At 48.6% G+C, this 12,691-nt stretch overlaps 1 protein-coding gene across 1 annotated transcript in view; it reads right to left on the bottom strand.

The window, feature by feature from the left end:
• Positions 1 to 12,360, bottom strand: part of LOC104278657 (RNA-binding protein 38) — a 12,955-nt gene extending 595 nt beyond the window's left edge. The window contains exons 1-2 of the mRNA XM_009875687.1: positions 12,243 to 12,360; positions 11,580 to 11,634 (exon numbers count right to left, since the gene is read on the bottom strand). Of these exons, the coding sequence (XP_009873989.1) occupies positions 11,580 to 11,634; positions 12,243 to 12,360 (173 nt within the window). The remainder of the gene's footprint in view (positions 1 to 11,579; positions 11,635 to 12,242) is intronic.
• Positions 12,361 to 12,691: the final 331 nt, after the last annotated feature.

Below are 12,691 nucleotides of genomic sequence, written 5' to 3'. Positions count from 1 at the left end.
TGCCTGGCTTCCCGCTCTCTCCCGGCCCCTGACACGCCCTGCCTGTCCCAGCCCGTATCCTCCAGGTTCACCTCGCCCGAGAAACAAAACCCTGATGGAGGCTCCTGAGGACCCACAGCCCCTGTAAGTCACCTCCCAGCACGGGGGGCATGGGGTGGCTCCTCCACTTGTCCCACCAGGGATGAACACTGTCCCCAGGGCCTTCCAGCTCGCCTCCTGCTAAGAGTCGCTAAACATTTAAGCCCATGTTTCCATAACACTGGATGTTTAGGGCAATGCTACAGGGTGTTTGTTGTAAAACACGAGACATTAATTCTGGTTTTCTTCCCTTCAGTAACACTCCTCAGCACTCCCCGGCCCAGCAGCGATGCTCCTGTGCCCAGGCTCTGTGGCCAGCTGGCCCCTGGGTCGCCTCTGCCCTGCGGATGCAGGTCCTACAGCGTTGCTGTTCACCAGCCCCTGCCCTGAGGTAGCCGTGCTGCTGAGAGGAATTTAACAACGCCACAGTCAATTAAAGTCTATAGACTGAAAGATCCTGCAGATCATTAATGCAGGATTGCCCACTAATTTGCTGGAAACTGCTAATGAGGGGGGAAAAAAAAAAAAAAGTAGCAGTAAAATGAGAGAATGAGAGGGCTGTATTTCCCAAAGGGCCCACAACAAGTCAGGTCTCAAATAAGAGCAAAAACCGCACAAACATGAAGGTTTATGTCCATCCACACACAAAAAAATGGGCGACTGCTGCAGAGCGCAAATGGTATCTGCCTGCTTGGCAGCTGAGCTCCACTGTGGGCAGGCTCCGCAGATCTCGGGGCTAAGGGGGGGGTGCAGACTGCCACCAGCAAATGGCACATGAACCCTGAAAGATTAGAGCCACGTGCACCAAGAAGTGAGTGCTGTGGAAAAGGTCCCCTTGGCCAGCTGCTTGCTGAATCATGTAAGGCAGCAGCATGAACCAAAAGCCATCCTCCGGAGAGCCCATTCCATCCTGCCCCCAAACCCAACTTGGTGTGGCAAACAACAGCAACAACAAAAAATCAAAAATGGTAAAACTTTGCAGAGAGCTTATGCAGATTCAAATATTTTGGGGATTTTTGTGTGGATGTGTGACAGCACATTTTAAAACACAACCACTTTTGAAAGCCTCCCACAGGCTTTTCACAAGACACAGGCTTGTATGTGCCTAAGCTGCTCTTTAAAGAAGCCGAGCTCAGTTGCTGCAGGAGATGTTATGCTGCCCACTTGCTCCTCTGGGACTGGCAACCCCAGCAGACTTGCCAACCTGCCCAGCAGCAGGACCTGGGGCTCAGCTGCTTCTTGGGGGACTGGACACTTCTGCCAGGTGGATCACCAGCTGCCCTCATTCCACCTGAACGTCCATCCTAGGTCTCAGCCACCACCTACAATATACTGGGGTCCAACTGGGGCTGTTCCCATTCGTTTTACAACCCATACTGGATGGTTTAACCTGCTCTTCAGGCAGAAGAAAGGCTTCTCACAAACAAGTGCTCATCTGAATCGAGTTTTCTCTCATTTTCCCACTCACACATGTACCTTGTTTTTTCTTGAGGCAATTTGCATGATGAGAGAATGATTGCTCTCCTCCCCTCAGACAGCAACACTGCCTCCAAAATCAGGGTCCTTATATGTAAGAGAAGCAGGACCCCAACCTTTGACCAATCAAGTGCAAGACTCCTCTGGAGGCCAGAGCCATCCCTGACATAGTGCAGAGAAAGGGACCTCAGAGCCCTTCAGTCCGTAAATGCACCATACCCAATACCACCCTGTGACTAAGAAGAATGAGATGAGGTGGCAGAAATTCACCGAAACACTTTGGGTTTAGTTCTGATCTACACTGAGGCCGGCACAACTCAATCAGAGCTACAGCTTATTTATGGACCCATTCAGACCAAGGGCACAGCAAGATGAGCGGACCTCACCCGTGCCTTGTGCTCTGCCCCGCTGCAGATCAGCAGCTCGGACAACAGCCTGCATCCCGCACTGGTGAGGGATGCTCTGGCTGCCTCTTGCTTCTCCCTATATGTGGTGTCCCACTACTGGGCTTCCTGCTACTGCAGGGCTTGATAAAGCTAAAATTGCCCCATGAATGCAACAAAACAAAAAAATATAGATGTACAATCCTCATGTTCAGGACTCGCTAAAAAAACCACCAAGCAGCAGGAGCAGAGGAGGTGCCTGCACTGTGCCCGCACACAGGTGTTCAGCCCACACCTGCAAAATGACCAGAAGGGTGGTCCGAGAGCCTTCCCATGATCCAGCTCGAGCACCACCCTGTTTGTGCAGCTCCACAGGTCACCCCCCACCCTGATGTCCCTTGTCACCCCCCAAGTGCCCTTCGGAGCTGCACACCCTGTGCAGGGGATGCGGCCATGCACGGGGCCCTCAGGGCGAGCACAGGATCCCCACTCGTCCCTGAGAAACTCCGCAGCCGGCTTTGCTTTCACAAGCACAGCTCCTCCATCGCAGCTCCCTCAGTGTGCTCCAGAGAGACAGCAAACCTGCGGTGTCCTGCACTACTCTTTTTTAACTCCGGGAAAACTCCAGCTCTTCAGTGCTACATTGAATAAAAAGCACCATTAGCTAGGGAAGACAATAAGTACTCCTGTACACCATTTCCAGAAATACACCCCAATGCATGCACAAGAGCACATCACACACCATAGTTTACTGCACTAGAAAAATCACACGCAGCAACTCCAGAATCTGTGTCTATGTAAAAGGGAAAGTTCTTTTCATCTGTGGGGTTTTACTAATTTAGCTAGAAATTTCAGTCAAGACATTTTGCCTTTTAGACTGCTGAATTAGACGGCAACTCATCGATCACAACAAAACGTACCCAAGGTAAGATCGCTTTGATGACTTGCAGCTACAAACAAAACAAAACAGTGAGGTACGGTGAAGTTCTCTGCTGGCTGTGTTTAGCATTCACAGAAAGTCTTAAAAATATTTCCCTCTCCCCTTCCGTTATTTCTGAAGATCTTTCAGGGAAAGAAAACAGCTCTTTTGGAGTTCTTGTTCTAGAAATCAGCAAACTTTAATCTGAATTTCTAAAGAATGAGTCATATCTGAGTTTTAAGATGCCTTTCCCTTCCCTCTCTCCCTGCAGTTTTCCTCCGCTCCCCCCAATGGGCCCTGCCAGCCAGAAGAGAGCTTCATCTGGAATACACACAATGTGATTATAAAACATCAACCAAGTGATCAGCCATTGCCACCACACATCAAAGTCATCCCGTGAACAGCAGGCATACGAGATGCTTAGGGGTGTTACGATTAATCGCGGGCAAAGGCCACAAAAGGCAATGAACGTGGTCAAACCTAAGTCTAGAGCCAGCGGTGGCTGCAGGAAGGACCAGGGAGGGCAGGAGGACTCATCACGGTGCAGGAGGGCAGCCGGGACCCCACGTTCCTAACTACATGGCACACTGCCCCGGCAGCCGGAATTGAGAGACACAGGAACAAAGGAGATGGTTACAGAGCCATTGGCAGAGGAGACACAGGCTCGGGTTCTGTTTTCACTGTGCAAAACTGGGGACAGAACAGAAGCATCCCGCTCTTGGTGCAGTCTTGGGTAGAGATGTCCAAATGCGTCAGGTGAGGCTCAGGTGGCCATCCACGCCCTTGGAAAGGACTTCCTATGCACGAAGGTCTGGAGGAGCTGCGAGCAGGAGCGCCCGACCCCCTCGATCTCTGCCAGCCACACTGGGAGCTGGTTTCGCCGCTCCTGGAGAAGTGGGAGACAACTGGAATCCTCTTTCAAAAGGGACACAGAATCACACAAACGCTTGGGAAAGGAGGGGCACAGGGCTCTTGGCAGCTTCACAGAGATCAGCACACAAATGCCACCGCCACGACCAGCCTCTTATTCCTTGAAGAATAAAAGAAACAGAGCCCTTTGTGTCTGCCAGTGAAGGCACGAATTCTGACATTTGACCCCAGGAATTTGGCCTCCATTTCCACTAGAGCCAACCCATGAGCTGCTACGGAGACTCCCACACTGCCACAACACGTGACAGCAGGCGTGCCGGGCTTCAGCTGGGAGGTGGTACTGCAGAACAAGCTGAGCACTGCCACAGCTGCCCATGACAGCAACACAAAAGCTACCCCTGGTGAAGAAACACCTCCAACCACAGCCTGGATGACAGATTTGAAGATGTATTTTGAAGCGGGTTCATGAGTTTAGGAGCACCAGACAGAAGCTGCTCTGGGAAGCACGGCCCAGCAACACCAAGGAAAGCAGCTGCAGTCCAGGAGCTCTACACTTGCACCAGCAGTGCTGCGACACCACCTCGGAGCTGGTGATGCACAGCCACATCCTGACGGGACTCGCGCTCCAAGAACATAATTCCTGAAGGACGCTCCCGAGCCAGCGAGCGCTCACCTCGCAGAGCACTGCAAGTAAACCTGTGTGGAGCGATGGCAGGCTTGGCAATAGGTATCAGGTGGGCCCCAGCCATAATAGCAGGCTGTAGAAACACAAGAAATTCAGGTCCTGCTCTCAAATCCAGACACGATGAGGAGGGGCTACAGGCTGGAGCGCAGCCAGGACAGTCCCTGCCTGCCGACAAGGACTCTTGCTCCAGGTGGAGATCATACAGAGTTTATCCATCAACACTTTGGTGCACTCATTGTGCCCCAACCACTCCACCGTCCATCATCACTCGCTGACACAGGCTGGGCTTAAACCACTGACATGACAAACCTCTGAATCCTGAAATATCCCTGCTAGAGCTGATTTAAGCATGCGCTGAAATGTCAATGGCTTCTGCCACCTCAGCCAGCTTGAAGTAAGACAAGGATGAACTCTGCAGCTCTGTTGTACAGTATTTATCCTCACCTACGATGACGACACAAATACAAAACAGCAAACCAACCAACACAATTTTGGCTCATCTTGCAACTGATTTGCCTGTCTGTCTGCTACTCATGGTCCTCCGGCGCTCCGAGATTTACACTGCAGCCTGTGCAAACAGGTACACAACCGGGCTTCCTGCTTCCCTGTTGGGACCAGACGTCACCACACCGGTGGCAATCACCAAGGAACAACCTGCTGAAACAAACGGTCCCAGGCTGGAAACAGCACAAGAGAAAAAGCGAGTAACTTGCAGGACTCAGTGATAAACTCAGCTGTTTGCTGAGCCTACCAAACCCATTGCTCGAGAAATACAAATGCCGACTTAAGGGTACAAGATTTCAATTTATTTTTTGTTTTGGCAAAAGAGAGAAAATTTAAGAAGCAGGAGGCACTGGGGTAGCTGAGAACCTATTATAGCCCAGCAATGTCCTCATTTTACAGTGTTGGCACATCTTGACTTCGCCACGCAACAAACTAATGGCCCATAGTGGCGGAAGGTGGACCCCACAAAAACAAGTAAGAAGAAATGCCATCCACACCTTCCCCCACAGGCAGTGCAGAGGTGTGGGGAGAAAACATAACTGACTAAATAAAAGGTGGCAGAGCAAAGATGAGCATACATCTTCTCACAAAGATCTAATCCTTTTTCTCTGCTCAACCAAGACTTCAAGACCAACATGCTGAGCTCCACCACAAGTTAGTCAGGCTCAACAATTTACAGCTTTATCCTCTGCATCTTGCTTCCCCCACACCCAAAGGAAAAAGAAAAAAAAATTAAAATAAAATCCCAAACAAAGGCATGTTGGGCCAGACCAAAAATAGTTTTGGAGAAGCAGGCTGAAAAACACTCAGGTAGCAGGAGATAACATCTGCCCGAAACAAGAGCCATCTGGCACCAAGGAAAAAGCCACATGGAAGTTTATCCACAAGTCGTCAGCTATCCAGAGAAGAAAAACACCCTCCCCTTTCAAGTTACCAGCACAGCCAGAACATAAATGAACTGACAGAAGCAAGAGAAAATGTTTCACACCAGTGCACTACAGGCGCTTGAGCCACCTCAGCATCAGTAAGAAACCCAGGAGCATGCTAGATTCATCCCGTCCACACAGGAGGAAAACCAGAGGCTCCAACAGATTAATCCCAGGAATTCTGCCTTTAAACACGCTCTCCAACTTTCTTCTGCAATGAAGAAACAGCTCTAAAGTCTTCTCAAGCACCTGACAGGTTTTTAAATTCACTACTTTCAACTGCTTTAATTTTTAACTGACTTTCTTTATGCACAATCCCTTCCACTGACTTTGAATTTAAACCATACACACATTTGATCTATCACTAACTCCTTCCTGGAAAGATGAAGTATTCTGAAGTAGAATGGTTTAGCTGTGGGAGCAGCAGCGGAATACTTATTTGTGAGGAAAGGAAGCCCACACTGATAAAACAAGTAATTTCTCAGCCAAGAAAGAAATCCTCGTTTAAGAGTTTCAGTGATCTCTGTTGCCAGTCACACCTTTGTTGTTTCAGAGCATTTCAGACATCTCTCTCTGCACCTTCTCCCAGGCTGGGATGGGAGGGGGGCAGGGGGGATGTGAGCCTGCCCCCAGCACGGCTTTCCCAGACCTGACTGCTTTGGCCACTTTGCAGGGACAGGAACTGCAGGAGAGAGAACCAGGCAATGTCTTACACCGGGGGTAAAGCAGACAAGCTGCTGAGCTTCGTTTGGGGTAAGTCAGGAGCTTCCAAAGACAGGCCAGAGCAGAGCCGGCAGCAGCTCACATGTGACACAGGAGAGGTGAAACGCTCAAAGCTGGTGACAGGGAAATTGCCAGGGACGGCACGATCCTGTTTACAGGATTCAGAGACTGAGAAATAAGAGACTCAGTTTTAACTCTGAAGTCCACGACTTTTCATCTTTTGTGATCATAGAGTATATTTAGCCTTGGTATGTAGCTCGCTCCCATCTGTGGGGAACAAGTTCTTCACATAAGTCATATTTAGAAGTGACCCGTTGTCCTTGCTACCAAATTATCAGCACAACTGTCTAGTTCCCTCACTGGTGTCCTCAGCTCAGAGGCAGCCTGGTCAGAGCTGCATTTATCATTCGAATTACTGGGCACATGTTTAATACTACAGAGTTTGAGACCAGCGTGCCAACAGCTGTGCAAAGGAAAGATGAGATCAAGTACAAGCTGGGCTGCTCTGAAAATTCAGGCGCGTGTACGAATCTGTCACATTGGGACTACATGGCACCAGCCAGATCAGAATAAGTTTTGCATCTGCCACTCCCCAGCTCCTGCAACAAGAGGAATCGACTCAGGTCTCTGCTGCTAAGGAAGCTGCTCTTGTGCTGGGGAGGAAGATCAAATCCACCACAGGCAATGGAAGAGAAGAATGGAGAGAGGAAGGGACAACTTGAGTCATGTGCTGTAAGGACAAAGCCAGAGCCAGCTCAGCCTGGCTCTCCATCACACGCAGGCCCATGTCCTGACTGCACAGCAACAGCCTGTGGAGCCCTTCAGCCAGAGCCTGTCCCCTGCAAAAGGTCTTCTGCTGCCTTGAGCTTGGCACATCAGTTATGCAGCCAAGTGTAAGGTCAGTGTATCAGACCATGCTCTCCTTTTGTGCTGTTCTGCGGGACTACATTAGATGCAGGACACAAGCGAATTGTGCCCAAAACCAAAACAAATTGTATACCAAGCTCTTGGGTCTGACAGCAGCATTTGCTATCTTGAAGGAGATGCTAAAGAAAATCTGCAAAGCCATCTGATTTGGTTATAAATACACATCCTGCCCCCCCCCCCCCCCCCAAAAAAAAAGAATAAAAAAGAGCTCTTTCTGACTGGCAAGCATTTGGTCTGAATAGCAGTAACCATGCCCAAGAACTAGCAGCTGAACCTGTTTGGAAAATGGATTTGAATGTTCCTTAGGAAATGCCCCCTGAAGCGTTCGTGTTACTGGCACGCGATCAGCAGCAGGTGTCGGGCACCCTCCCCACAGGCGCCGTCCCCACGGGTCCCCCCCCGGGTGGCCGTCCCCCCGGGTCCTGCAGCCCCCCCGGCTCTGGCCAGTGCCACCACCGGAGCCCAGGGGCTGGCAGCTGACAGAGGTGACCAGAGCAAGGCCAGCGTGTGCCGGTTTATAAGCATAACCGCAGAAAAGACAGAAGTTTGTTTCCTTTTATTTTTAACCCAACTGAGAAGTTTTAAGGATAAACAGCTGCAAGGGAGGGTGGGCTGACACAAAGGGCGACTTTCTTCACTTCCTAATGCAGCAGCATCAATGCATGAAATTTCAAACCAAAAGAGACTTAACTCTTTACGATGTCGCCTAAGATCAAATGTTGGCAAGAGTCAGGGGGCCACCAAAATAAGCAACTACACAAGAGGATGGGCGGCGGGGTTCTCTGGAGCAATGCCATCCAACATGCAGATATGGAAAGACCTAGATCCTGCTGCAAGAGACAGCTGTACGCCTCCCAGAGCTTAGTCACTTAGTCACTGGTAGATCTCCCACACAGATAGCTCCTTCGCTGAGGCACAGCCACTGGAATGCATCTGCCATACGCTGCCCACATCCAGAGCGGCAAAGACGAGAACCAGGGAATCCCCATTTTCTGCACAGGCTCAAGCCTGTCTCGAGCACTGGAGTCGCAGGCGAGAGGACCAAGAGAGGGTCACCAAACAGCTCTGCCATGTCACCATCTACCACTCCTGGTCAAGTGCTCCACACAGTTGCTCCAAGCAGCTTCCAAAAAGTTTAATATGTTTCTCAAAAACTTCTTAAAAGGGACACTGGTGCAGTAAGAGACATCTCCATTCGGGGAAAGAGGGTCCCCCTTCTCTCTGATGGCTAAGCACAGCTCTGTGCTAGCTGGTGGCTGCAGGAACACGCGGTGGCATTGCCAGCTGCCTCCAAGCAAAATGCAGTCTGTGTGCTCCGGGCTCAGCCCCCAGGCCTAACATGCTGCTTCCCTAAACTCAGAAGCCAGATCTCCGAGTCACCCTGACACAGACGCATCCTTTGCTTTGCATTACTGTTAAGATCTCCAGTTACGACAATCTAGAGACTACTTTTCAAAACAGGATTTACTACCGACTCCATGCTGTCTGCAGTGCGAGTGCCTCCCCTGCCAGGACAGCAGGAGGAAGAAGAAAGGCTCTTCGTGGTTTCTCTTTCTGTTCCGCATACCCCAGGCAATATTTACAGCTGCATTTGGGTGCCTGGAGCTGGGGGGGGAAGCCTTCAGTTTATAAATAATCCTCACTGATGTTTGGGTAATTTTCATAGTTTCCATTCATTTCAGGTCTCACCAAAGTCTGCATTTTGTGGCTTGAGAGCTGGAACATGACTGGTTGCCTTTCTCTTATTTAACTGTCTAGCAGTTCACAGGTTGTTCATTCATTCCTTCCTCACCGAGTCCAGCTTGCACATCTAGTAAGCCACATCGCACAGCAATCAGCTTTTGGAAGCTGCGTGCCAATCCCTGGGCACCAACACTTTGCAGAGACAGGAACTGCAGGAGGGAGAACCAGGCAATGTCTTACATTGTGAGTAAAGCAGACGAGCTGCTAAGCTTCATCTGGGGAAGGTCAGGAGCTTCCAAAGACAGACAGACCCTGATAAACTCCTCATCTATTCTCAAGTCCCACAGGGGGTCAAGGAAATTGTGGGTTCAAGGAGACTGGCAGACTCTTAATTTTTTCAGTCTACTGACGAGACAAAGAAGGACCCAGTAGGCAAGCTCCGTAGCTTGACTGAGCTCCTGATGCTTTGCTCAGAAGCCACAGAGCAGCCCCAGTCACGGTACTCAGGTAAATGGCTCCGCATTTTGCCAGACCCACGTTTCCAGTGATTCTGCTGCAGCAATGACTGAATGCAACAAACTTCTTGTTTACTGATGCCTGCATTACTGATGCTTGCAAATAATGACATATAATCCCCTCCCTCCAACCCTTCCGTCTCCTGGTTCCTGTCTCTTGGCAACTGATAAATAATTTATAGTGCTCTCTGCCATATGTGCTAACTGCAGCTCTGCTGGTTTAATGATGAATCCAATGCCTAAGAATTGGAACAGTAGCTGTCTGCATCACGTAGTCAGTTGATCCCGCACTCCTCTGTATGCAAAACTAAAAGTAAAACTGTTCAGAAAGAAAAAACTATGTTTTCCAGAGCTGCAGGGTTGCGGCTGCTGGGTAGGAACAGCACCCACAGGAACAGCAGATTATCTGCAAGAGGAACAGGCGTGAACCAGCGCTCCTGCCAACAAGAGGAGTTTAACGTGCTTCACCATTTTGCTCGTTCCTGTTCGTATGCGTGGTTGGTTTCATCGCCAAATTCTCTTGTGCACTCCTGTGCAGTCTGGAAAGCCTCTAAGGGTTCACATCTCAAAGGTACCTGCCCTTTGCTTTGGCGGCTAAGAAAGCTCTTGCAGCTCCCAGGCAAGGAGAGCTATTGAAAAGCAGCATCTTGTCTACGTAGACTGCTGTGGCTCTTGCACCAAAAAAGAGACTCTTCATTTCATGACAGATGTTCTTTCAGTCTTTCCAACAGAGCTGTAACCACTTACGAAAACTGGCATGTTTGAACCGTACACAACACACGAACCCTGGGTGTGCTCTATTGTGGCAACACAGCCTCTTACATCCATAAACTTGCTGGAATTAGATTACCCAGGCAGTTGGCAACTGCAGCTATGAGGGCAAAGGAGTGAAAGTTTGTTTTGTTGTTAGATTTTTTTTATTATTTTAAAAAAAAAAACAACAAAAAAACTCACTCAACCCAAAAAAAACACAAGCAAAGAGCAGGAAAGGGATGAAGCACTTCTGTTGACAAAGGCCAAAATCCCATCTATTTATATTAGAGTCACACAAAACCCACAACAGAGCAGTGCTCAAAAGCTTTTTAAAAAAATGCACCTACTTTCTTAATGCTCTTAGAAAATAATAATACAAAACCCTATCAATATTCACTTTCTGAAATGGTGTAAAAAAAGAACTGCATCAATCATTAAACAGTTAAATGAAGGCAGTATGACAGTCACTATTGTTCTCGTGAAGCACACTTGTCTTTTGCCGAGCAGCTGCCAGATCCTATTAGATGTATAAAAAGAGGACTTTTCTAACCGAGTAGGGATGGTATAAGCTATTGAAAACAGCAGACAAAAGCCCACTTTTGTAGACTATTCAAGCCTTGTATAACATCTGTCCAGAATCAATTTTTGACCTAATGTTACTTTCATTAAGTAACAGACTTTGGTTCCAACGCAATTTGTTTTCTAGGATAAAACTGTATCCTAAGCGTTATTATGTGGGAAATGGCAGAGATGAAGCAGAAGATCTTATTTGAGAAACATGAGAACAGAATTTGCTTAATTGTTTTGACACCTTAAGTACTATAATAGAGGAACTATTTTCCATTTATTTAAATTCTTGTGAATTCTTCAAGTTGGCAAAGCAGGAAGCAATGCATTGGGTTTATTATGACTAAGATTTACTGAGGATAAAGGAGGATCTTTGGGAATTACATTAAAGCTGACAAATGCACAAAACTTCTGAAAACTTCACCAGAAATAAAGTACTCCGAGCATTAACAACAGCTGTTAAAACCGTCCACCCTTGACTGCTAAGACTTTTTTCATGCATTTTAAATAATGAGGAAATTGATTCATGAATTTGATTTCAAACACACTGCTAAGAAACATTTCACTTACCCAAAGGGTCTCTGAATAAAGGCTGGATGTAGCTGTTGCACACCTATGGTAAAACCTTTAAAAAGTTCAGAAGAAAAGAAATATTAATGAATGGCATCCATTGTACCATTCAACTTGTAATGTATGTGCACAAGTACACCTTGGACTACACGTACACGCATTTTATCTGCTACGCATGTGAGCAAATTCAGAGCCCCATTTAGATGCAAGTTAATTTTTATATATGTACATGATATGCACAAGGACCAGACGGGAATTCAGATTAAAGAACAGTGTGAAAAAGTGCTGTTATTGAACAAACAATGGGGTATTAATGCCCCGTTTTATGCACTGGGTACCGTGGCCATTAAACTAAGCAGAACGGCAAAACCGACATTACTCTTAATAACGCTCAGCAAAGAGCGTAACAGGGAAAACACACCAGCAACTGGAGCAAACGGCTTTAACTCAGCTGTATCAGCTTAGGTGCCTAACACCAGTGCAGCAGGTACGGGTAAGAAGACACAGCAGAGAGGTCACTGGACAACGCCGCGTCCTCAGTCAACAATCACAACTATGACGGATAAGTACGCGTCAGATCAGATGAACCCAGCTTGAGTAACCTGAACTCTCGCCTTGCAAGTTATTCTAATAGAGAGAGACGGGCTCTCCTGGATGCCTCACCAGTTTGAATACTCCTTGGTTTTGCTCCCAAATACGCCAGGTTCACATTGGCTTTCCTGCCATCAATGATGGGGTTCGGGTCTTTGCACGCCCTTTCGGCTGCGGCTCTGTCTGCCATGGTCACCTGGAATTAAGCACGGACTTGTTTGTAGCAACGGCGCTTTGTGAGCACTCCAGCAACAGGCACTGAGCGTGGTTTATTTATTGCTCTGTCCTGAGCCGGCAGGTCAGCTCCCAGAATCACAGGATCACGGAATGTCAGGGGTTGGAAGGGACCTCTGAAGATCATCTAGTCCAACCTTAGCTCCGCTCCACGCGCTCCCTTGCGCAGGGGATGGGGAGCGCTCCGGGGCACTCGGAGAACAAGAGGGTCCCCCCTTGCCCCGGGACTCCGCTGGGCTCACGCCAGTTTGTCTTCCCCTGCCTTCCCACCTCCTCCCCGGGATTTT

Source organism: Apaloderma vittatum, unplaced genomic scaffold (genome assembly GCF_000703405.1).
Source record: "Apaloderma vittatum isolate BGI_N311 unplaced genomic scaffold, ASM70340v1 scaffold28238, whole genome shotgun sequence".
NCBI lineage: Eukaryota > Metazoa > Chordata > Aves > Trogoniformes > Trogonidae > Apaloderma > Apaloderma vittatum.
This window is presented reverse-complemented; position numbering and strand designations above follow the sequence as displayed.